The sequence below is a fragment of the Toxotes jaculatrix genome, chromosome 14, assembly GCF_017976425.1.
Source record: "Toxotes jaculatrix isolate fToxJac2 chromosome 14, fToxJac2.pri, whole genome shotgun sequence".
NCBI lineage: Eukaryota > Metazoa > Chordata > Actinopteri > Toxotidae > Toxotes > Toxotes jaculatrix.
In genome coordinates this window covers 21,335,245-21,361,266 of record NC_054407.1, presented here as the reverse complement: position 1 = coordinate 21,361,266, position 26,022 = coordinate 21,335,245, and the positions used below count along the sequence as shown (strand labels likewise).

Here is a 26,022-nt window from a genome sequence, read left to right as displayed (position 1 = left end):
TTGAAGAACAGGGCAGTGGGTGTGCTTGTGTAACTGTTTATGAGTTTTTATTAAGAAATAACAGTTTTCCTACAGTTTTTGGACTCAGTCGGTTTCTTCTTTTACAAACTATTTCCGCAGCCTTGGAAAAAGTCTGTTCAGACCGCCACTATACAGAGCTATTCTATCTCTGATAACTCTATCCGGTTCGCCCGTGCCAAAAACCGCCACTGAGCTGTGGTCATAAAATGATGCACATGGTCAGCAACAAAACTCAGGCAGTGGCATTCAAACCAAGATTGACTGGTATAAATCTTGCTCCACACCAGAACACCACCACCACCAGCCTGGACTGTTGACCCAAGGAAGGCTGGGTCCATGGATTCATTATGTTGATAGCCTCAGCAGAAAGTGGTCTCCTGCTGTTGCAGTCCGTCTGATTTAGGACTAGACATCTGAGATACTTCTCTGCTCAGAATTGTAAAGAGTGGCTGTCTGAGCTACCACGTGTCAGACTCCCCCTCCCCCTCCCCCCCCCCCTCCCATTCTGATGTTTGGTGTGAACATGAACTGAAGCCCCTGACCTGTTTCTGCATGGTTTTATTCATTGCACTGCTGCCACACGACTGGCTGATAATTGCATGCACAAGCAGGTGAACAGGTGTTCCTAATAACGTGCTCAGTGAGTATATGTAGAAATACACGACTGACAATAGTTAATTCTCACCGAATAACGTTAACTAAAAACGGCAATGCCTAACTATTTAGGAAAATTATTAGTTTGTTTGGGTTTTTTGGACCTTTTATATCTATATATTTGACCCTAAAGAGTGAGTTAAGGAGTGCTAAAGACAGGATAGGGAAGTCAGTGAGTATTAAGCGATGGACCGGTGATTCTAATATTGTTATTGGATGCGTGGACAATGATTGAAATAAAGCATTTAACGCCTTCTCCTGTATAATTCGATGCTTTCAGCAGTGGTACCCATATGTGCACCATTACGGTAAAAAAGTACACAAAATACTGGCCAATCAGTGCTCTCCGTCCTGCCGAGGAGCCCAGCAGCTAATGTATGAGGAAGTAAACCGTGTATGATCCGGAGCCGCATTTAGCGTCTCGAAGAAGCGCAACCACTGCGGCGCATCAGACGGTATCCGTTTGCAAGTTGCGCCCGTTGGCTGGGAGCCTGCGCTCTGTCTGCGGAGTTTAAATTGCGGGTTTTGCGGTGAGTTTTCTGCGTCTAACCCTGTCGCTCACGGAGCAGCACCACACCTATGCAAACTCTTGAGTCATTACCGTGCGACTGGCTACTTGGAAATATCCTGACTAATGTTGAGTGTTGACTCAGTTTCTTTTTGGAAGTTAAACCCAGTGTCTGTCCTGACAGTGTCGTAGACATATTGACTTCTTTTATGACAATTAAATGCCTGATTCTACCCCGCGAGTGAACAGATGTGAAATGATCATTTACTAACATGAAGAAGGGGCTTGCAGTGTACCAAAACCTCAGACCTGGACCAAATTAAACCTTATTATCTATTAAGGTTGCAACTAGCCATTCTTATAATCTCTAAGTTGCTGACAAGTAATTTTCTGTAAATCAATGAATTGGCTTGTTGTTGCAGGTTTAGTACTTATTTAAACATTTGCTGTCTGTGAAAGACTTTTAATTTGGCCCTTTCCTCTTGTTTGGTTGTTTACATTAGACCAGCACTCAACTGAATTATACTGCTGTATGGGGAATAGTGTTTTGGTGCTCCTGGTGTCCAGTGAAACACTGTGAGAAGTCTCTTGCGCCATTTGCTGACTGTTTCCAGACTTTGTTCCCTTTTTATGGAAGCTTTTGACTGAGCCACACACCCTTAACTACAGTAATACAATGCTTGATCAAACAGTTGAAGGAATGCTGCTGAACTGCTTATCTCAATGCTTCATGCTGTCTAGGATTTAGAGGGTGTGTGACTGAGAGGAGAGGCTCAAACCTGTCACGGCCTTTGACCTTCTGATTGACGTGGATCTCTACAGAGATGAGGGCTCTGACTTTGAAGCAGGCGAACGTGGCCCACGGAGAGCAGCAGCAGCAGGCCACATGTGGACGAAGTTTGTCTTCCAACTATGCTCCTCCACGTCTGGAGAATAAGTTCTTAGCTCAGACCTCCATGGTGATGCCCCAAAGCTTTTCTCCACTCAAGAGCTTTTCAGTACAACCCTCCTCCTGCCCCTCTCTCCAGCCCTCCAGCCTGTCTTCCACCTCATCCTCCCTTCTCTCCACTTCTTCCCTCTCGCCTTCCCTCACCTCTCCCCTCCTCAGCACCCAGAACAAGCTCCTAACCAGTGATTCACCTCATCTCTCCTTTTCCTTGACCTCTTCTACCCCTGATGACTCTCTGCTCTCCACATCCCTGGCCAGCGGTGCTCTGCTCAATCGCTTTGCTCATCCGCCTTCATTTCTTCATTACGGTCTGGGCGGAAAACAGAAGAAGGATTCTGGAGGCAGGGGCACAGAGGAAAGACCTCATGTTTTGCAGTCCTGTTTGGAAGAAACAAGTGTGGTACATAAATTCCTTTGTTTTTGTTTTTTATTTTCTGTCTTGTCTTACCTTGGCTGCTAATACATTCTTTTTAAAACACCATTTTCGATGCACCCCATTTAGCGCTTTTACTGTTTTAATGTGCCTTCTTCTGCATCAGCAGCATTCTGAGGATCATGATGTTTTGACTGACGAGGAGGAGGTGGAGGAGGAGGAGGGGGAGGGAGAGGGAGAGGGAGAGCAGGTTTATGCTGGCTCTACCATGGAATTACCTGTCCTGGAAACAGAGTTGGTCAACCAGGAACCTGAGCAAACCATGGCCATCGGACAGGAGGAATTTGCTGAGTTTGATGCAGGAACTGAAAGGTTTGAAGAGGAGCTAAAGGACAAAAAGGTAGAGGAAACTATTTTACACTGCACATGTGCAGCGTGTCACAGAAACATTCTCTTTAAGTTTAACATTTCTCTGCACCTGTGTCTAATTTTATGGCTTGATTAAAGTGACTATAACACCTGTGAGTTGACTTTCTGTCTGTTCCTCAGTATCACCTGCTGAATGCGGTGTGTTGCTCTCTGGTCAATAAGAGCAAAGCTCCAGGCCAGAAGGAGTGGGACTCAGAGAGCAGCGTTTGGACCAGAATCATAAACCTGGCAAAGGACATTTCTGTCCATGACTCCCAGTTTCTTCTGAAGGTGTGTACAGTGTACATGTATGTGTGGGTGGGTGTGTATTTGAAGACATTTCTATTTGTATCCCAAACTGGACTTGTATTTTACCTCAACTGGTAATGTCTAGACTCTAATGGGGCCACAGCACATTGTTTGGAATTATATATAACATAATGTGTTTTGTGGCTCAATTTACATTGTCCCAGAAAGGTTTTAATTTAGTGAAACTCTAGAAAATATTTTGGGGTTTGCCTCTGGAGAGCCTCAAACATGGTTGTTTGGTGGCACACTGTCTGCTTGTGATCTGTTCATCCTATTAAAAAAAAACAGATGATGGGAAAATTTCCATTTATAATCAGGACGTGACAAGTGCCATTTTCTTTTGCTTATTCACCATCCAGCTGGCAGTGTACACTCGACAGGAGTTAAACATCCGCATCACGGGAAACTTCTTATTGGCTCTGGCTGCCAGTCAGCCCTCCACCAAGCCTCATGTCCGCAGATACTTCTGTGCTGCTGTACAGCTGCCCTCCGATTGGCTGGAAGTTGTCAGAATCTATAGTACAGTAAGTCTCAGTAGGCGTCAAATGCACGGCGGCATCTTGATGTATCAGTCCTGTCTAACTGCGACTGTCTGTTTCCAGTGCTTCAGCCACTCCCTGCCGATGTGCCTGAAGAAGGCAGCGGCTGACAAGTTCAAGCAGTTCAGCGAGTATCAACTGGCCAAATACAACACGCGCAAACACCGCTGCAAACACAGCTCTAAACGTCGGAGAGGAAAGGTACAGAAACATTCATTCTGTTCTCTGCTTTATCTTCACTGATTCAGTGTTAGTGCTGAGTTTAACTCCATTCTGTGTTCACCAAATGTTTTTGCCTGTCTTGCCCTCATCCGGGTGGGTTGCAGTGTGTAGATGAGCAGAATTCATCTCTAACAACCAAAACTAATTTCAAACTCCACCTGTGTTTAAACTTAACACATCCATGGAAGAACTACATTTTCTACAGCTAAAAAACATCTCTTACTGGAGAGCTAATATAATAACCACCACAGTGGTTTTAACTGCCCGGACTGAAAATGGATCTCTCAGAAATCCTAATCCGAAACTTTGTGTGTTTTCTGTTTTAGCACAACAGACTCATTTCTCTAAATTAACTTTCAGTGAATATGTGCCTCTCCTGATCACTCCACGGTTTGTTCTACTGTATGTACATCTTTGATTTCCAGAAACCGACTGCTCAGCAGCTGAAACAGTGGGCGAACCTGCTCAGATCAGATGCCTCTATCCTGGAGAAGTTTGTAAGTCAATATTCTTGAAATAAGGTTTTTAAATTTTTAATGAGGTAGTGTTGCTTTTAGCCATTTATTGTTCACATCTTTCCCTGCTGTGCTGGTGTAGATCTGAACACTTCATAGTGTTTTGGAAGAAGCTTTGGCAGAGTTCTAGCTGTGAATTTTATATTTCTTCCAGTTTATTGTTGCAGAGGTTGTAAAGTGTTTGAACACATGGGGAAATATTGGTTTTGCATCTGCAGATGGGGGGCAAAAAAGAGGTGGTGGACAAAAAGCAGAGTGAGTTCAGCATGAAGAAACTGATCAAGAGGCTTCACATTAAAGAACCGGCTGAACATGTTATGGCCATTCTGGGAAAAAAGTAAGTCACACAAACACACACAGGCACAAATTCACACACGTGTCCTCACACTGACGACTTCCAGAGAGGCTGCTGCATGGTTTTAGTTTCAAGTAATCAGCTGATTGAATTTAGTTGATGTTAAGATCTTTCACACATTTTACTTTAACACCCGATATATAATCTCTAAGCATTATATAAACTTATAATACATTGTTTACAGTACTTTATAATGTAGATGTACACAGATATGAGGATATTTTAAGTGTTAATCAATGTACAATGTCATTAACTTCTCCTATGAAAACATAATTTCTATTATTATGACTGTTATTTATTATATTGTCATCCGTCCCTGTAATAATGCTGTGTCTGGGTCTGTCCTGCTTCCACTTTAAAATGGGACGTGCTTGTGTTTGTCCCAGGTATCCTGCTGACCTCAAGGCATTCACCCACAGTGGAATGAAGGGTGCGTGGGACAGGGAGAGAGCTGGGCAGCGAATGAAGCTCAAAGAGCCAGAGACGTGGGAACGGCTGCTCAGTCTGGAAGGCAACAAGGCCGCCACCTGGGAGAAGCTCATAGGTCTGAAACAAAGAGCTCCAGCGTCACATCTATCAGCTTATGTGTCTGAACTGTTTCACTTTGCTGACCTACAGTTTCACGTGTCCAGAGCCATTGAATACACATTTTCAAATGTACAGATGAATACTCATTTTAAACTGGTTATGCTCATCCAGTACAACACTACAGGGACACAGATTTGTGTATACATTCGAAAACACACCTACAAATATAACACACAAACCTGTCCATGTCTCTGTTGTGCAGACAACAAGTCTCTTCCGTTCATGGCCACGCTGAGGAACCTGAGGAACATGATCACTCGGGGCATCAGTGAGGCTCATCACAAGAAGATCCTCAGCAGACTGACCAATAAGGTGAGACCCTCTATAATGAAACATATTAAATCCTAGGGCTGAACGATTTACCGTTTTCTGATCGACACTGCGATTTCAGACAACGCGATCCTATCCTATCCTATTCTACACTGAATTACTCCCTGGGCGAGACCCCCTCTGAGCGCCCCACCACCCCCCGTTAAAAAAAAAACGAAGAACCCACTAATACCATTAGAGTATTTTGCTCTATATACAGATCCCCTCCCCCACCTACCTGCCAAGCTCACCAGTCAGAAGCGGCATGCTGCTCGTGGACAGGTCAGTCAGACTAACGCAATCAGTGTAACCTGCTCCACCTGCTGCTTCGTTTCTGAAACGGCTTCAGCTGGAGCAGAAGCGGAGTTAGGGGATTTAACCCCCAAGAAAAACGGCAGGTCGAGAGACCCAGAGGTGAACTGCCCGTCCCCCCCCTCCTCACACAGCCTCTGAGCACAGCACCTTCTCAGCAAGCAGGGGCGCCTGCAGCTGCAGGGGGCGCCAATTTGCCAATTTCCCCACACAGTAATATGATAGATAATAGTAAACCGCTTAGCGGCACAGATGATTTTTTTTTTTTCACGGAGTTGTGTCGTCCCCCATGTGATGCCTCTCTAGGCGGGTGCCCAGTTCGCCCGTGCCAAAAACCGCCATCATGTGATCGCCAAAGCTGCGGTTTTTTTTCAGTGCTCTTGACTGACCCAGGATCAGCTGTGTTAACTACTTTACACATACATGCCGTCTCCCTACCTGCCAAGCTCACCAATCAGAAGCGGCATGCTGCTCGTAGACAGGTCAATCAGACAAACGCAATCAGTGTAACCTTCTCCACCTGCTGGACAGAGCGTCTTGGAGAAGCAGCAGGTGGAGCAGGTTGCACAAACGCAATCAGTGTAACCTGCTCCACCTGCTGCTTCATTTCTGAAATGGCTTCAGCTGGACCAAAAGCCGAGTTAGGGCATTTAATCCCTAAGAAAAACAGCACGTCGGTCATTTGGGAGCATTTCGGGTTTGAGGCTGCGGTCGACGTGCACCAGAAACGGATACTGTGCAAAAGCTGTCGCGCTAAAGTTGCAACATCCAGCGGAAACACCACCAATTCATACCGGCACCTGAAGAATCACCACAGGCATTTGCATGACGAAAAAGTTTCGGTGAAACGTCTGAAAATTATCGTGTGTGTGGGTTTTTTTTTTTTTTTTTTTTTTTTTTTTTAAATTAAGTTGGTAGTTATCTCTGTTAAAGTATTACACCAAAGTTGATGACGTTTTCTGTAACCATGTGTTTTTGATGTACTTACAGAAAGCCGTGATTCAGAGCCGACAGTTTCCCTTCAGGTTCCTCGCTGCTTACAAAGTCATCATGGAGCTTCGCAGTTTGAGTGAGACACATCATCATCAAGTGGCACTAAAGCACTAAAATTCCTTTACTGAATATCACACTGAAAAAAAAAACAGAACTCTTCAGCTGAATGGCTAATTTTCAAGTAGGGAAATTAGTTCAAATACCACCTTGTAAAAATACTCTAGTAAAAGTCCTGCACTGAAAATTTTATTTTCATTCAGTAGTTGGTTTGTCAAACTTAAGAAAGTAGTGTGAAATGCCCATCACTTTCCAAGGTAACACCCTCACATGGCTTGTTTTTGTCCAACCAATGCTCCAGGTCTCAAAATTATTAAAGATATATCAGTTATTAAAATAATCACATTTCAGAACCACTCTGTGGCTAATATCAGCAGTGTAAGATGGTTAATTTCAAACATTGTACCTATTGTGAGTCAAAATATGTCACATAAACCTGCCTACGTGTGTGTACATGTACAACAAAGAACACACACTTTACCTGCTCTTTACCTCTTTGTCCTTTAGCCTCCATATCAGTGATTCCCACTGCAAAGGAAATCCTGATGGGCATCCTGAAGAAGATTCCCAAGGGCGTGCGCTTCAAGCGTTTCGAGTGGGACACGGCCAAAAGGTGCAGGATGAGGGTGGCTCTTGGAGTGCCGTTTATCTATCGAATGTACCAGATGAAGAAGGCACAGCTCCTAAAGGCCAAGTATGACACAATTATTGTTGTTTTTGTTTTTTATATTATATATGGTCTTAATTTCAACATGACCTATAGTTATCAGGTTTCTTTTATTAATATTTGTATCACATTTTGTTGCAGTAATTCCTAGTGAGATAATTACTCAATTAAGATGCCCTAGACCCATCTAAGGGTAGGATTATTAAACAGCCAGGCCTATGGGGCGTGGGCCTAGGGATCCCTGCTCAGGGATTCATTGTCTGTTCGGCTTTTCTGTAGCTGAGATAACTATTTGGTCAGATCAGTTAAAAAGACAACGTCTGCATGAATTCTAAGAAAATATACTCAGTCGTGTAATGTGTTTCTGTGTCCATGCATCCAGTCAGCAGCAGTACTCTGTTGATCTGTTGGATCGTTACTGCAAAGCTCTGGAGACGGCAGTTCAGATCTCCTGCCGTTACAACGTGCCCCCGCTCCCTGGGCGGACAGTTATTATCCTCCCTACTGATATGTATTCTGATAAGACCTGGAGCCAGGACTTCTGCCTCCCGATGGAACGTGAGCAAAAAAACGAAGAGGAGGAGGAGGAGGAGGAGGAGGAGGAGGAGGAGGAGGAGGAGGAGGAGGAAGAGGAGGAAGAGGAGGAAGAGGAGGAAGAGGAGGAAGAGGAAGAAGAAGAAGAAGAAGAAGAAGAAAAAGAAGAAAAAGACGAGGACAGGAGGGCAAAGAGGAAGAAAAAGGAAGTGGATGACAACAAACTAACTCCTTCTGTAAGGGCCTGTTTTATTTCTGATCAGCAGTAACACAAAGGAAGGCTGGCGTGAGAAATGTTTGACTCTGTTCCAAAATAAGTCAAATGAACTGACCTCTCCCCATTTTTATGTCCTCTCAGATGATGGAGGTGGCCGTTTTGCTCTCTCTGATGATCAGCAGCAGTGCTGAGGACAGCCAGCTCTACTTGGCTGATTGGAGTTGCTTTGAACAAGTCAAGCTTAAATCTGACGTCCTTTTGGAAAATGTCAGAAGTGTCATGGAGCAAATAAAGGTCTCTTTTTTTTTTTTTTCCCCAGTGTTTTTCCTTTTTTTTTTTTTTTTTTTTTTTTTTTTTTTTTACCATCTCATACTGACTTTCATTTTATCTTTCTTGTAGAGTGACTAAACAGAAGTTAAATACTTTAACATCTGAGAAAGGAACTTAGAAAAGTCTCTACCTTCAAAATAAATAAAAAAAACTTTACAGTGTTAGTGTAAGTTTGTACACAACTGAATATTTAAATAACAGGTGAGCTGTATGTTTTGAAGGGATTTTCTGTTTATTGAATTATACTTTTATTAATTAATTCTTCTCTTTCACAGGCATGTAAAAATTCAAGAGACGGAAATAGGGACCCAAGTTACCTCTCCAAAATATTGACCATGAAGAACAAGGTTAGTTTATTTGTGTGTTTGTAGTTTATTTTGAGACAGCATGTTTGACTGCAAGGGCATAATTTCCAAAAAAGGATGGAGGAGACATGCCTCCCCCCCACCCCCCCTCACTCTTAGTTTGAGAATGTTTTTCCTACTGAAGTTTCTCTGAACTGTATCTTTAGTCATAGTCCAGATGAGCATCATCTTTTCAGCTTTATGATTCAAAGAGAATGAGCTGAGTGAGATATTCTGACCATAATCTGATACTTTCCTTGCCTGTGGTGGTGCAGGTTAGCATGTTTTCGAATGCAGTTTCACAGTTGTATAGCTTGGTCTGGTGCTGCAGGTCTGAAACTGTCAGCACTGTGGCTCTGGGGCTGCGTGATGTTTGACTTTCAGGTGCTTCACATCAGTGATGCTGTGTGTGTGTGTGTGTGTGTGTGTGTTAGCCATGTTTGAAAAGCACTGCTTTAGATCACAGGCTGCTTCTTTGTGATTTTCGTGCTCATGTGCTTTTGTTTCTCAGATAGATAACATCGTTGTGCTGACTGACCGCTGGATGAATGATGATGTCGACCACGCCATCAACAACTACAGGAAGGAAGTGAACAACAAAACCCTCGTGGTGCAAATCTTCCTTTCAGAACAGTAATGCATTATCACAAAATTTACCAACATTTAGCTTTGGGCTGGTTTCTGCTTCCTTTGCTGATTCTAACCAATATTGATTGCATCTACTGTTGTATTGACTTGTTGCAGAGGCTTCCAGAGTCCCACAGACAACACGCTGGACAGGAACATTGTGCAGCTGAGAGGCTTCAGTGAGCAAATGCTGAGGTACAATGCCCGGTTTCTCATTTTTCATCTAAAAACTGATTTAGATGATTCCTATAAATGTAAGCAATGTTAACTCCAGCTCCTTCAAAGAAACCAAATAAGAATGTTTAAGAATGTGTAACTTCTTCTGTAATTATGGGATCAGGTTTGTGGCAGAACGAGGATCTTCCAGATTGCTGGACCATGTGGAGCACTTGGACAGACTGTACAACATCCCACCACCAGAAGGAGCTAAAAGCCCTGAGACCACAAACAATGTTGTCCCAATACCGGCCAGTCCCAAGTTAAGGTAATTTTTATTTAAAGCCCTGAAAATGTGTCTTCAAATCTAGAGTATTCTTTATAACATTAAATACACTTGATAAACAACGAGTACAAAGAACACATCTATAACCATTATTTATTTATTATTTAAGATACTCTAAAAAAAAAAAAAAAATTCAGCCAATCTGCTCCTTCAGGACTGGATCCTATCACTCACAGTCAAAAGTTTTTTTTTTTGTTTTTTTTTTTTTGTTTTTTTTGTTTTTGTTTTTTAAGGCTCTTTAATGGCCAAAAGGTAAAGGCAGAGAATAAAAGATAAAGGAAAAGTTTGGAAAGCAAATTTCCAAAAATGATGTTCATATTTTTAGATGTGCCTGCTTTTAGTGTGTTTACTGTTGAAGGTTTCCTGTCCAAGAATTTTTTTTTTGCCTTTTCCTCACTCCCTTAACATAAACTCCTTCCTCTGTCCTCAGGTGGCAAGGTGTGCGCGTATTTATCTCCTCCACCTTCAGAGACATGCACGCAGAGCGCGACATCTTGGTGCGGAGCGTCTTCCCCGAGCTGCGCCGTCGTGCTGCACCACACTGCCTCTACCTGCAGGAAGTGGAACTGCGTTGGGGTGTGACAGAGGAGGAGTCGGGTAGAGCCACCGAGCTGTGCCTGTCAGAGGTGTGTCGCAGCCAGATGATGGTTGGAATCCTGGGGGAGAGGTACGGCCTGGTGCCCCCCAAACCTGTCCTCCCTGACCTGCCGCAGTACAGCTGGGTAAGCCATGAGAAATTCAATTCTTCACAACTTTAGATTAAATAAATTAAGGTCAGTTTGGTAAAATAAAAGAAATCATGTTATCTGGGGTCCTTGTGTTCTTGGGTTAGGTTTAGATGTTTCATTATAGAGCAACTGGAAATGAAAAAGGGAAAAGAGGTTTTGTTCAGAAACTGAAAATGGTGATTTTTGTGATACAGGGCAAAAAAAATTAAACTACCATAAATACTTCAAAATAAAAGATATTTGTGTTTGTTTTTACCTGTGAATTTGAATTTAAAAACAAAAAAAAAAAATTTCTCTTCTGTGTGCAGCTTGCGTCGGCTCCAGCAGGTCTGTCCATCACAGAGATGGAGATCCGTCAGTTTCAGGCTCTTTTCCCTGAAACAGCACACCAGCGAATGTTCTGCTACTTCAGAGATCCAAATATCACCAAGTATGTGATGTGTCAATGGCCACGTCACAATTTCTATTAAATGTTCCCTTTATACTTTCTAAGCTTGAATGAATGAGTCTTTTTACTATAAACAAATCTGCTGTGTATTTGAAATCAATTTACAATATTTAACATTTTATTTTATTTTATTTTATTATTTTTTTTCTTCTTTTACTCAGGTCGGTTCCAGTGGCTTGGAGAGCTGACTTTGCTCCTGAATCAAAGGAGGCGGAGTCTAAAATGGCCGCTTTGAAAAGCAGGATCCAGGCCAGTGATGTGAAGGTCACCGAAGAGTGAGTCGTGTCAGTCCTAACAGTGAAGCTGTGGACTTAGAACTGCTATTCACATTTTTGGATTAAGCCATAGACCCTTTTTAGATCTCTTTGATTTTTCCTCTGACTGCTGTATGAGCTTATGAAGTAATATGTTTTTAAAAATTTGACATATGTGGTAGCATTCTGAAAGGTGCCTTAGCTGAGCCTGTCTGTCTCTGTCCTAGTTACCCATGTGCGTGGGGAGGTGTTGTGGAAGGGAAACCATATCTGAAAAACTTGGAGGCCTTTGGCAGGGCTGTGCTGGAAGACCTTTGGATGGCAGTTGTGAAGCAGTTTGTGGACGTTAGTTTCTCTAATTTTTCAGTTTCATTTCCAAACACTTCACTTCACCTAACTTACTTTTATGAAACCAGAAAAAATCCTAAATTACTGTAAAAAGCTTTACCCTTGCTCTAAGGATATTTTCTGTCTAGTCCTCACTGTCTCTTTCAAACTAAAGAGGTAAATCCTGGGCATAGGTCAACATAAGCAACATACAATAGATTATAATCACCTGATTATTATTCTCTATCTGGCAGGAGAATGACAATGCCGAGGCTGCATCAGAAGTGACTGAGCAGGAGATGCACCAGGGGGCGGTGCAGAGGCAGTTCTTTGGCAGGGCGAAGCTCCTGTCTGGAGCTGTGGACATGGTGGAGCAGGTTCAGACCAAAGGAGGGATGATGGTGGTGGAGGGAGGACCCGGAGAGGGCAAGACTGTTTTCATGGTAAGTTTCTTGGACTTAAGACTTAATAGACTTAAACCTATTGGGAATTTTATGTATACGATCCATACAGATGGGTGGACAGAATAAAACACCATGTGATGGGCTTGGTCTTCAAAATCTCTAAAAGTAGGAGAAACTCTGACATGTCCTATTGTCATTACTCAGAGGGCTAGTTAGTTTTTATTCATTCAACTCTATCAGATGTTAGATATGACAATTTCTGATGATTTCAGTTTGACTTGCAATGATAAGTTCTGCATGGATGCATGAAGGGCTGCAACTAATTATTTTCATTATAGAGTCACCTGACAATTATCGGCTTGATTTACTGATTACTGACTAATTGTTTAAACTCTGGTTTCATAATTGCAAAATAATATTCAGCCATTTTCCTGCCCAACATGACCAATCATAGTCAGACTACGAAGGTGAAGGAACAGTGCCACCCATATTTATCTCTCTCCTCACAGGCTGCCCTAGCAGACGCCCTCAGGACTGGAGTCAAATCCAGGAGAAACCTGGTCTGCGATGTCATCTCCTACTCTACAGCTGCCAGCCAATCAGCATGCTCTGTGGAGAACCTTCTTCGCTGCTTCGTGAAGTGGTTCAGGAAAATGAAAGATACTGAAAAGGAATCACCTCTTCCCCATTCGTACAAGTGATTAGATTTTGAATTGTCTTTTGAATAGTTAAGATATATAGGAATGCCATATTGTCTGAACATTAACACTGGTTTTCCCATGTGTTTGATTAGATATATAATTTTTTCTTATCTCAGAGATTTGCTCTCAGAGTTTCACTCTACATTGATGGACACGGAGCGGAACAAACCTCTGATACTGGTAGTTGATGGGGTGGATGTTGTTCAAGATGGTGGAGATCAGCTGAGCTCTGAGTGGATACCACAGCAGCTTCCACAGGTCGGTCACATGGATAGGTTTTATTTTCACAACACAAAACAAACCACAAGCAGCAAACAAAGCAAACAAAGCGTGGTGCATACAATTTAACCATGACACAGGAGAAAGACACTAAAACTGAGAATAACATGTTTATTTAAATCTTTGCTTTTCATGCCTTCCTTGTCAGGGCGTGTGTTTGGTTGTAAGCATCACATCTAAAGCGGCACTGTTACAAACCCTGGCCAAGAAAAAGAGCACTGTCCTGTTTACCCTGGGACAGCTTACCGTGCCGGACCGGAAGGAGATAGTTCAGAAGGGACTGGACACCTTTGGGAAGAAGCTCAGCGACTCTGCATTCAACAACCAGGTTCTCTTTATAAGTTTTCCCTCCACTCTTTAATGTTTTCTCAATTTGTCTTTTTTTTTCTCCCCTAAAACTATGCTGTGTTTGTCCAGCTCCAGACGCTGATAATGAAGAAAGGAGCAGTGAGTCCTCTCTACCTTCACCTGGCCTGTGAAGACCTGAGGAACTTTGCCTCCTTTGATAAGGTCTGATTATTTATTTATTTATTTTTAGTTTAGTTTTTTCACAGACACATGGTCGAACTTCTGTTTCTGTGAGGATATAATGCATTCTCTAGTCCCTTGCCATAACCTCATCCACCACAACTGAATGTCTAACCCTAACCCTAACCATAACCTAATTCTAACCTGAACTCTAAAACCAAGTGTTGACCCTCCAAGTAGGACCAAGTAAAATGTCCTCACAACACTGGTTTGAACTAAAAAACAGATTTGTTAGAGCTGAAAAGATTGTTGATTTGTTATATAGTTGATTTGAGGCTATATATCTTCAGTCATTTTGAAAACTGATCAGCTGCCTTAGATGCCTTTCAAATAAAAATGACAAAGATCTGGTTTCAGCCTCCCAGTTCCTAAGATCTGCCAGTTTTCCTTGTCTTATATGACAGTTAAATATCTTTACTTAATTGAGAAAATAATTGAAAACTAAGACAGCTAGTAGCTACAGCCTTAATCTACAAGCAATCTGGTCTTTCTCCTCTGGCATCAACAAGGCATTTTTGCTTTTTCGATTTTTTTGTACCGTTCTCTGTAAACCCTAGAGTTTTCCTGAAATACTCAGACCAGCTCGTCTGGCACCAACAACCATGCTACATCCAAAGCCACTTAAATCACTTTTCTTCCCCTGATGCTGGGTTTGAACCTCAGCAGGTTGTCTTAATCATGTCTGCATTTGTGTTAACGAGCAGCTGAACAGGCGTATCCAATAAAGTGGTTGCTGAGTGTATATACACACCCTGCTAATTATTTAGCTTGGTAGTTCAGCTTGCTGTGTGGATAATAATCAGTCTCTGTCTTTTGTGTCTCAGTTGAAGGAGAGCCTGCAGGTTTTACCTCAGTCTCTGAGCCAGTTGGTGCAACACAGTCTGGACAGACTCTGCTCACAGTACAGAGACATACAGGGACTCCGCCGGACCCTTGCGGCACTCACTGTCAGCCCTGCTGGTAAGACGCAAGTATCTTGGTGTACTGTGTTGAAGTTTACCTCCCCAAATTATTAGACAATCAACAAAAAAGTAAGTTTTGACTACAGATATTAATTTTTACAGTGACTTTCCTTAACAGGTCTATTGCTGTTTTCTCCTCTTGATCCACAGGCCTGAGGGAGAGGGACCTGTACTCTGTACTGAACACATGCAATGACCTGTCCTCACGGGACCAGCAGATGTCGTGGCAGGAAGTGCTGAACCTGCCCAGAAAGCCCAAAGGACGCATTCCCATGGCAACTTTCACTCGTATAGTGCAGAGCTTGCAGAGGTATGAATCCCAGCGTAGAGTAAATCCTTGTTAGAGAAGACTTTTCGCACTTTTATCACTCTATACAATCATATTTGGATAAAATAATTTACCTTTTTCTTATTTTTTTTTTTTTTTTTTCTTAAGGGGTCATGTTCTTAACCACATCCCTAATTTAGGGTTTGATAGTGATTGTGTGCTTTATATTGCTTAGATATTGAGTTCTGAGCAAAGTTTCAGTTAACAGCCCAAGTACAGTTTAAACCTATGTGAATCCTTTCCTGCAGTCTCATTGGTCCTTCTCATTGCCACAACACTGACGACTTGCTGGCTCTAACAAACCCGGAGGTGAGGCGGGCTTTTGAGGACTTTCTCCTGCAGGAAGAAAGTGACAGGACCAGAGCTCACCGCGTTTTGGCAGGTAAAGGACACATTGTTTGACTCTGATGCACAATGTGAAAGTCGCTGTGGCCCGTTCTATATTCTGTCTCTCTTCACAGCTCATCTGTGGGCACTGGCTGACCCAGAGGGAACTGAAACTTTCCTCCATTGTGAGGCAAACTCTGTTATGCATCTGCCTTTCAACCTGGTTAGTCACTGTTTATCACCACTCATTATATAAATACTACATCACATGAACAACAGTGCTTTGGCGCCAGTTTACAAACCAAAGTATAAATCTCTGCTAATACAGCGAAGAAGTGCCACATGTTTTCACCAATAAACTCTCATCAATGAGTATTTAAAAGACTGTGAATGTAGACACCACCCATCATGCTGTTGGACAGTTGTACTCGTTTTATTTAACAATAATGTTTCAGTCAGTTGATTCCTACCTGCTCATTTACCCTGGTTCTGTTCTTGATCCCATGTGTCTCTTTACAGTTTCCTTTTTTTTTTTTTTTTTTTTTTTTTTAAAAAGGCTTGCAACTTCAAGAGAATTACAGTCACTGATGATATTTCAGATTTTAACTCCTTGGTGCTTCTATTTGGCTTTGAGCAGATTCAAAGTGGCCAACTGGAGGCGCTCCATTCCCTGCTCTCTAACTACTATTTCCTGTATGCTAATGTGCGGCACGGCCTGTTGCACCACCTCCTGGAGACCTACAGCCTATACGGTGAGTATGTATGATACTACATGATAAATGCGGTATTTTATTTTTTGGTGGGTTGATTTTTTTTTTGGTGCTTTTTCCCTTTAATCTTTCACACGTCTTGTTTCCTTTGATAAATGATAGTTAAACATAAAATATCATAACGATTGTATCCTGTGATTTGTTTTTCTTCCCCCTTTTCCTGCAGATAAGAAGCACAAGTCTGCCTCCTCTTGTAAGTGTTTAAAAAACATTTTACTCAAAAGTTCCTGCCAAATGTGTTTTAGTCTGCTTACGAGTTTCTTTTTGTCCTTTCAGTTGGCTTCCAGGATCATCTAGAGGACTGCTGGAGTTTCCTGAGGCGTCACGCCCCTCTGCTCTCATCCTGGGCACCTCTTTTTGTTCAGCAAGCCTTCAACGAGCCTCCAGAATCCACAGCTCACACCTGGGCACAAGGCCTGGTGGGAACAGGAGGAGTCCGGGTAGTTGAGTGGCTAAACAAAAAAGATCAGATTGTTAAAGAGACCAGGTAATCACGTTGTCTGCAACATGATTAAAAGAAATGTGCTGCATGTGTTCCCTAAATCAACTGTTTGTGTCATTGAAAATTAATTTGGCAAACTTTATCCCCTGAAGGCATCAACTTTTTAATTTTCATTCTGATGTAACATATCTTAATGTATTCTCATTTTTTTTTGTCTATAATGTTTGATCAGATATTGATACATGTATGGAAATGTGTCAGTGGTTTTGTGTGTTTCACCCCAGCGAGCTGGTGTCGACCTTTTCCTCTGAACCCACCTGTCTGGTTGTGAGTTTGGATGGAGAGCTGATGGTGGTTGGTACTGGAGAAGGAACGCTGCATTGCATCAACACACAGACAGGACAGGTATGAACACACTTTAACTCCAGGGTTTGGGGTTTTATGGGTCATTATTTTCCAAGAGTAATTTACTTTCTTGCCTCCCTTCTGTGTTCTCTTCATCATGTCACTTTTTCAGTGCATCACACCCTGATTACCCTAATTAGGGAAATCAAGTTTCATGTATACATGGAAAAACTCTTGGTTCCCACAGACATTAATTGCGTGTAAACACACAGGACTGTATGTTGTTTTTTGCTCCTGTTATACTGGGGGGAAAAAAAAACTTTCTCCTGGTTCTGAACAGAAAGTGAAGTCGCTGGTGAGCAGCTGTGATGGCATCTCGAGCTGCGTCTTTCTGAAGGAGGGACGTCTAGCTACAACCTCCTTCGATGGACGAATAGAGATCTGGGACATCAGGAACGGCTGCAGGTGAGAGGAAGGAGAATTGGCAGTGTGGCTCAGACTGTACAAATCCCACAGTACTGTTAGCTTTGTGGTTTGTGTGGTGTGTTTTGTTTTTTTTTTTTTTTTTGTTTTTTTTGGGGGGGGTTGTTGTTGTTGTTGCCCCCCCCCCCCCCCCCCCCCGCCCCCCCCCCCGCCCCCCCCCCCGCCCCCCCCCGCCCCCGAAGGGGTTAATGATTTTTGGATAAACTGATTTGTCTTTTTATTTATTTTCCTCTTGCAGGACTGCTCTTATTGATGGCCACACGAATACGATAACAGCAAGTGATGTCACTGCAGACCAGAAGCACCTTGCAACCGTGTCTCTCGACTTCATGTTGAAAGTTAGTCCCACATAAATCACCTTGAACTTTTGGTTTTTTTTTTTTTTTTTTTTTCCATTTTTATTTCAGCTATTATTAAATTATGCAGGTCCCTGAAACAGTCAGTGTTATATTGTCTGAATGTTTTTCTGCTCTTCAGGTGTGGTCATCTACTAAAGGTCATGAGGTAGCAGCCCTGCCCAGCACCAGCCCTATGAACTGTGTGACCTTTGACCCTGAAGGTGACCTGCTGGCTGCTGGTTGCTGGAATGGGAACGTGGTCCTGTGGAACTGGCTCCAGAATAAAACTCTAACAGTGAGTTACAGTAATACCGAAGAAATGCTGCATATTGCTTGTATGGGGAGCTCAAGCTGGTACAGTTGTTGTTTTTTTTTTTTTTTTTTTTATATAATTATAAGCAGTATTTCTCTCCTCTCTGTTTCCCCAGCCCCTGTCTGGTCACCAGCGCTCAGTGCGCAGTCTCTCTTTCTCCTCCTCGTCCACCATGCTCTGCTCTGGCTCTGTGTCTGGAGAGGTCAGGGTGTGGTCGGTGCCCACCTCCACCTGTGTTGGATGTTTCCAGGCTCACTGTGGAGCCACAGAGGTCCTCACTTTCCTGGACGAGGGAGCCATGCTGCTCAGTGCCGGCTCAGATCACATGGTGAGACTTTGGCACCTGAACCTACATATTTGCATGCTTTATAAGGAATGTGTTCATATAGATATACAGTTGCAAACATGTTTGTCTTCCTGAAGTATATTAAGTAAAAGACAAAAAAATATTATTGAATCTCTGATCAGAACACATCGGCTGTTTTGTCTATAAATTTTACAGAACTGTATAAGATTATTCTCAGTAGTTCACCTGTTTTCTCTTGAAAGCACATTCTCCCTTGCTTAGAAATGAATGGTCTTTTCTTGTTTTCTGGTAAAACAGCTCCAGCTCTGGTCAGGAGGACTTGGATGTTCAGTCACTGCATTAAAAAGTGATGATGTAAGCTCTTATTTCTCTTCTTATATAACCCCTACCTTTCTACATTCATGCCATGTAGCCATGTATCTTAATCCATTTTAACTGTCTTCCAGTGTATTTTTAACATACTGAATAATGAATTTCAGATATTTCTCCCACAAGGAATTTACAGTGGACATCTTCATGTCCTTCCAGTTATATTATGCTGTGTTTCTCAGTGTGAACAGGAGCCTCCTCAGAAGAAAATGAAGTTTGTGGACTCAGTTCCTGCTGCACTGTGTGTGGCTGTAAACAGAGACTGTGCTGCTGTGGGATACCATGGTGAAGGCATCAAACACTTCAGTCTTGACTCAGGTGTGTTTTTGTGCCAGGAAAAATTATGTTTATAAAATTTCATCCCAAGAGGACACCAGGCTGACTGAACAAGTACAGATATGCAGATGATGGCTGAAAGGAGAATGAAAAGTAATGACTGCAAACGATTAACTCCCACTTTTAGTTCTTGTAGCAACAGTCACTTACTTACATTCTCTTTTACCAACAGAGGAGAATAGTCTGGTCATTCTCCTCTGACTTCTGTCATCAACAAAACATGTCTGCAACAACAAAAAAACAGTTAAACAATAAATATTTGTATTTTGATCTCAGGTGAGATGATCTGGGCATCCAGGGATCACGACGTGGCCATACTGTGCCTGTTGTGGGTCGTTTTGGACGCAGAGCAGACGGAGCCTGAGCTGCTGGTGTCTGGAGGAAGTGACAAACGTCTGAGGGTCTGGAAGAGAGAAGAAGGGGAGGAGGGAATGAGGGGGGCGCTGACAAAGTTGGGAGTGTTTGGTGTGCAACAAGGTGCCATCCTGGCACTGGCACAAAACTCAACTTACCTGGCTACAGCTTCAGGTAAAGTAAAAACATGACCTGGTGTTTTAAAAAAAAAAAAAAAAAAATGTCCTAAAACTTTAAAGAAATTAGTTTTATCATGTTTCAGGGCAACATGATACAGTTCTCAGGTAGAATGTGCTTTTGCCTGTCACCTTTTCCTAAAACATCACTGTTTCTACTAATAAATATTTTATTATTTGCTCCTCTGTATTTCCATTTGAATTAGATGACTTCACTGTTGTTTTGTGGTTGCTGAGTGATCTGGCCCCTGACCCCTCAGCTGAGCCTCATGCAGTGCTGAGGGGCCACAATGGAGGAGTCACCTGTCTGGCTTTCAGCCCCGATGGTGGACAGCTACTTTCTGGTGGAAAAGATCAGGTAGAATTATCTGGAATTTTTTGGGCATTAATCTTATATTTTTTTTTTAACTCTTTAAGTCAAGAGATGCAATGTTGTGTCTGCATTATATTCCCGACATACAGACAATCATACTGGACATATACTTAAAGTAAGGCACTGTTTAAGACTTGGTGCTGTGTTGTAATCCTAAGTGTGTCTCTGTTTCAGGCCCTGATGGTGTGGGATATGAATTCGTCTCCTCCTGGTCTTTCTAAGTCGCTCCCTCACTCTCACAGAGACTGGATCACCGGCTGTGTTTGGACTCCAGACTGTGTGGTGAGTCTGCATTATATTTCATCACGACAGTGTGACTAACCAGGAGTCACAGGGAGTCTTATTGCTGTTCTACATTCACTGTTGTGTCTCCAGAAACTCCATCAGCCTGTATCTGTCTCTTCCAGATTAGTTCCTCAAACGATGGGAGGCTTTGTTTATGGGATCTGCAGGCAGGTCAGCGTCTCAGAGAAATCTCCTGGAGGAGTCCTCTTACCTCTGTCTGCTGTCAGGTGAGGAAGTTATACAGCTTTCTACGATGTCCTGTCTTCTTACCTCCCAGAAAACTTTTTTTTTTGCGTTTTACTGATGTAGCTATAAAATAAGAGTCCCATCAATTTAACATAGCCTCTATTTCCTTTCTCCAGACAAAGAAAGCATTCGGCGTCACAAAGGAATGTCCGTGTTGACTTGCTGTCTGTTATTTCTGTATGCAGGGACAGTATGTGATGGCTGGCTGTGCAGACGGAGCACTACATGTGTGGAACTGGGAAACCAACATAGAAATCTGCCACATTACTGCCCACAAGCAGCGTGTAAACCACTGCTCTCTCCGCAAGAATACAGGTAAATTGCTCTGTAAATCTGCTTTGTATGTCTCTCCTTCCTACTTTCACACTGTACAATGTAATGAGTCACCAAGACTTTTTTTTTTTATTTTATTTTTTTTTTAATACATTTTCATTCTTTTCTGAATCCCTGCTTTGGTTTTAAGATAAGAATGTAGAAGAAAACCCAGAAGAAATGACTGTTATCACTGCATCTGATGACGGCACAGTGCATCTCTGGAAACCACTGCAGGTAAAATTCTCCCAATTTATTAAAAGATCCAACTTCAACTTATGTGCAAGATAAGTGTACGATCAATATTCCTTCTTCAAATGATGATTTTTTTTTTTTTTTTAAACAGATGGAGCACTTCAGCTCCTTCCAGGGTCACAGTGGTGCGATTTATGGAGTTGTTCTCAAGGAAGGAGTCCCAGAATTCCTCACTGTCTCTGAAGACTGCTCACTGCGATGCTGGATGTGGACAACAAGTAATACGAAATAAAATGGTTCACACTGGATACTTTATCAGTATCTGCATCAGATTAGTGACAAAAACTGTTACCAGTGTCAGTATTTTATATTTATTTCAGCTGAGGAAAGTTCCTGGTCACCGGCATCATGAGAAAATGATTATGATGTGATTTATGTTGGAAATGCTTTGCATGATGTCATTGTCATTTTACCTCTGCATTTTGTCTTTTCTGCTCAGAGAGTCCTCCCAGCCTCTCAGGCCCTGTCACAGCTCTGTGCTTCTCTCCCAAAGACGATTTGTGTTTTGCTGGTTATGCATCCGGTTTGCTGGAGCTGTGGCAGCTCAACACTGTGCTTTGCCACAAGCAGGTGAAGAAATGTACAAGAAAAGGGATAAATACTGAAATTGTGTGTGCTTTTGTGTCTGTGTAATGATGCGTTTGTGTCTGTGTGTGTCAGGCTTCAGATAGCACCATCACAGCGATCTGCTCCATGCCTCACAGCCAGTTTGCTGTCAGCTACATGGAGTCTTTTGTTGATGTGTGGCAGCTGGTGTGGAATCAACACAGCACCGCAAGGTAAACAAGTCACACTACAAGCTACCATACAGGACCTTTACTTGCTGTTGCTCTTAAAGTAAAAAAATAATAATAATAATTAAAAAGATTTTTAATTCTTTGAGATTTTCTTTTCATACCTTAGATTTGCAGATATTTGAAAGCAGCAACCAGCTTTGCAATGAGAGTTACACATTATTTAATTAATGTGTCAAAATCAATACATTATCTCTCAGAGCATCCCCTGACCTAAATTTAAAATTTAATCAGTCTTGGTAGGGATTAATACCTGTACAGATGGGAGGCCACATTAGCACAATGCAGTGCACAACCTCCCTGTAACCACCCAAAGAGTGTTCTTCCCTCCTCTGGGAAATTCAGTCTTGTTTCTGCAGCGGCTCCAAATATTTTATGAATACAGTCACTTTCTGCCACTTATCCAGGGCTAGCTCACATTTATATAATTAATTAGATCATTAGGATTTATTTTTATATGCTGCTGAGAAGTACTTACTCATCTAATGAGAAATAATTATAGATCAACAGTTACTGAAGAACACAGCAGAAACCGTCTAATTAATAATTAATAGATGACATTTAATAATTTCAGATATTGCCTCTTTATTTTGCCTTGTTCTCTGTGTAGTGCTGTTGTGTTATCAGGTGTAATAAGTCTGATTCTGGACACTAACCTGTTCTTTTTCTGTTTCTCCCAGCCTGGTGAAGGTAACCACTTATACAGTGGAAAACCCAGTGATCCACCTCTCCTACCGCTCTCTCCTGATTGGTGTGTCCAGCAACGGGATAATATATAACATCACAAACAATGATGGAGACTGTATCATGTGTGCAAGGTAACGCTGCACACTTTGTCCAGGTCTTTCGGGGGTTGACCATGAATCTTTGTCCAAGTTGACTGCACCGTTGTTTTTTTGTTTTTTGTGTTTTTGTTTTTTTTCCGCTTATGCACTGAGTTTTTTATTTTTAGGCCCCAAAGTTTTGAAGGGTTAAAGTAATGTTACAGGCTCCTTTTGTTTTTTGTCTCCTCTCAGCTTTAAGAGCCAAGTACGATACATTGGCTTGATCCCTAATGACGAGAAAAGCTTGTGGCTGGTGGGCGAAGGGAATGGAGAAGTTCACATTGGCTTCATTGTGAGTTTTACCTGGCCTGCAACTCATATCATTACTATCACTGCTTTACATTAAGCATACTTGTGTTTCACTGCCATCATCTCTCTTTCCTCAGTTTACCATGGGCCCCAAAAATTGTTATGATTCGGCTTACAGCTCGGTGAGCCTGAAGTGTGATGAGGAGGACGAGAAGAACAAGAAAATCCCAATAACAGCTGTAACTGTGGACAAAGGTACAAATGAGGGCTGCAGCTATGGATTATTTTCATAATTGATTAATCTGTGGATTATTTTTCTGATTAATCATTTGGTCTTTGAAACATCAATGAACAGTGAAACATGTCTGACACGCTTTCCTCTAAGTCCAGTGTTAATGTCTTCAGAGTATCTGTTTTCTTCTACTAATGGTCCAAAATCCAAAGATATTCAGTTTACTATCATGTGAGAGTGAGAATTGCAGCATCCTGTCAAATGACTGACTGGACCTGAGGAATGTTTGCTGTCTTTTCTTTAAAATAACTTGTTGCAGCTCTAATACAAACATCAGCACTGCAGCTGTTAGTTACTACTCTTATTTCTAGAATAACCATAGTTACTGTAACTACTGCTCCCTCTGTACATGGTAGCTTTTTATTTATTTGTTTATGTGATCATCCAATGTGTTCAATGTTTATTTTTCAGAGTTTGTGGTGTGTGGAGACATGAGGGGTCACATGTGGTTCAACCAGCCTCCAGAGCTTTCATCATGGAGCAGCAGAAAACCTGTAAGAGTCTCTGACAGCACAAGAGATTAGTGCATATTTTTATTCTGCAGTAGTGGAAAGTAACTAAGTTCACTTTTTTTCCACAATTATATATGTATATATTTTTTTTTGTTTTTTGTTTTTTTTGTTTGTTTGTTTTTTTGGTAGAACCACTACTTTTATTTTAAAGGTGAAACCACCAAATGTTTGGCATTTTGGTGACTTTAATGATGTTTTACCCTCAGGCTCACAGTGACAGGATCAGTGTGCTAAGACTCACAGACACCACCATCATCTCAGCTTCACGTGACAGGACGGTTAAGCTGTGGGACAGAATCACCAAGAAACAGGTATTTTATTGTTTTAAAGGCTAAGTCTGTCACGGAGTGAACACACAGTCTGCGCCATACAAAGGCAAAATGCAGTCACAATGTATTTGATCAAAATTGACCTAAAACCAGAATCTTACTTTTTGAAACCTTATGTCACTGTAGAAATTATTTAACTGTTAAGGCTAGCTCTTGACATAGGAATACCAGATAAACTAGCTCTGTTAGATGAAATTTGTTGGCATTATGATAACTGTAGTACTGTAAAGCTAGATTTGTCCATTAAACCAGTAGAGGGCACTATTAGATATTAGTCGTGCTCTCTTATGTGGCATTTTGTCTTTATTATTTATCTATTTCCCTGAAATAACATTAATTTTGAAAACATTTAAAGCTGTCATTCAATAACTCTTACTTATGCCTGTTTATGCGTCTCTTTCCTCCTCTCTTTCTTTCTTCCTCCAGGTGGGTATGTTTGTGTGTGGAGGTCCGGTCCTAGTTTTGGAAGTGAATCCAGAAAAACCCACTGAGCTGGTTTGTGGCGACGGACAGGGAAAGCTGTACTTTCTCTCCTGGAAGGAATAATCCTCCAGATGTCACACACAAAATTTAGGATTTAGGGGGAAAAAAAGTGTTCTAACACTAACTAAAGACTATAACAATGTTTTGCTTCTTTTTTGCTTCGGTGATGGTAAATGTGCAATAATATGAATAAGAAAATAAGCTGAAAAATGAGCATCACATGCAGGGGTAAGCATGTATGTTGTATTTCCAAAGCTCTAATTGTGTCATGTTTACATGTGCCTTTAATTACAAACTTTAAAAATATAATTTTTGGTGGGCTTCATTTATTTATTTTTTTTGGTTTTAAAATTGTAATTGAGAGAAAACATGGGTTTACCTAAAGAACATTGCATTAAATGCTTTCTTTGTCTTCAACAAATTTGTCGGTGAGATTTCTTTTATATTCTTGGGAAAAGCTAAGAGGTGGTGACATGTAAACACAGCTTATCATCTAATACTTTAACTGCCTGGTTATCTGCACCAAGTTCCTCTGTGAAGTTGATAAGGAGCTGCAGTAAAATAGGCTGAGTAAATAAAACTATACCTCATGCTTCACATTGAAATTAATACTCTACTGTACACCTTAATGGAACCATACAAATCACAAAGTAATCTTCAGTATAAAGTTTTTTTTTTTTTTTTCCAACGTATGCTATTGTGTGACAGTTAAAGTCTGAGCTTAGGTCATGTGCCATTTAAAAAAAATCTGCCCCTGTTCAGCAAAACTGCTTTTCCATTGTTGCCACAGTGCATCTTATATTTGTTTGGTCTAACATTATCTGATGGGACACGGGCAGCTGTGACAAGTCTGGTCAATGAAGGTGTGCCGTGTTTTGAAAATTAAGGCCTTTCTTTGCATTTTTTCAGCTCTGCATCAGTCGCATGGTACTTTTCAGAGTGAAAAGTGATGTATTTATGCTACAAATTTTAACTTTCATTCACATTACACATACGTTACCACAAAGCTAAACATTATGTGCAGATTTTTACCACCGGGACAAATGTGTCTGGAATTCTGAATATCTGGGTGTTTCTGTTACCAAAGGTAAAAGCTGAGTGATGTTTATGTAGCTTCCGAGCAGCACCTGAAAGCAGCACCAGGCTGATCTCCGGCTCCCAGGTGAGACAGACACGCCCTCTCCTGGACGGCAACACAACAGGTGGGAGAACGAGA

General features: G+C 41.8%; 1 protein-coding gene across 1 annotated transcript; it reads left to right on the top strand.

The window, feature by feature from the left end:
* Positions 1 to 1,065: 1,065 nt before the first annotated feature.
* On the top strand, positions 1,066 to 25,221 carry tep1 (telomerase-associated protein 1). The gene is made up of 57 exons (XM_041054644.1): positions 1,066 to 1,205; positions 1,925 to 2,532; positions 2,675 to 2,905; positions 3,055 to 3,204; positions 3,582 to 3,746; positions 3,825 to 3,962; positions 4,409 to 4,480; positions 4,717 to 4,835; positions 5,240 to 5,397; positions 5,644 to 5,753; positions 7,053 to 7,131; positions 7,620 to 7,806; positions 8,162 to 8,420; positions 8,496 to 8,549; positions 8,672 to 8,824; positions 9,136 to 9,207; positions 9,716 to 9,837; positions 9,949 to 10,026; positions 10,172 to 10,315; positions 10,764 to 11,055; positions 11,370 to 11,491; positions 11,671 to 11,784; positions 11,991 to 12,108; positions 12,345 to 12,533; positions 13,004 to 13,191; positions 13,312 to 13,453; positions 13,623 to 13,802; positions 13,892 to 13,984; positions 14,827 to 14,962; positions 15,115 to 15,274; positions 15,541 to 15,674; positions 15,754 to 15,842; positions 16,257 to 16,371; positions 16,556 to 16,582; positions 16,666 to 16,876; positions 17,116 to 17,236; positions 17,517 to 17,641; positions 17,898 to 17,997; positions 18,137 to 18,292; positions 18,426 to 18,638; positions 18,915 to 18,971; positions 19,169 to 19,304; positions 19,599 to 19,850; positions 20,059 to 20,210; positions 20,400 to 20,507; positions 20,633 to 20,737; positions 20,942 to 21,071; positions 21,220 to 21,305; positions 21,415 to 21,541; positions 21,763 to 21,893; positions 21,984 to 22,102; positions 22,798 to 22,935; positions 23,134 to 23,233; positions 23,328 to 23,445; positions 23,894 to 23,976; positions 24,201 to 24,305; positions 24,750 to 25,221. Exons 2-57 carry the CDS (start codon positions 2,008 to 2,010, stop codon positions 24,867 to 24,869), a joined length of 7,908 nt encoding a protein of 2,635 aa, XP_040910578.1. The 5' UTR covers positions 1,066 to 1,205; positions 1,925 to 2,007; the 3' UTR covers positions 24,870 to 25,221.
* Positions 25,222 to 26,022: the final 801 nt, after the last annotated feature.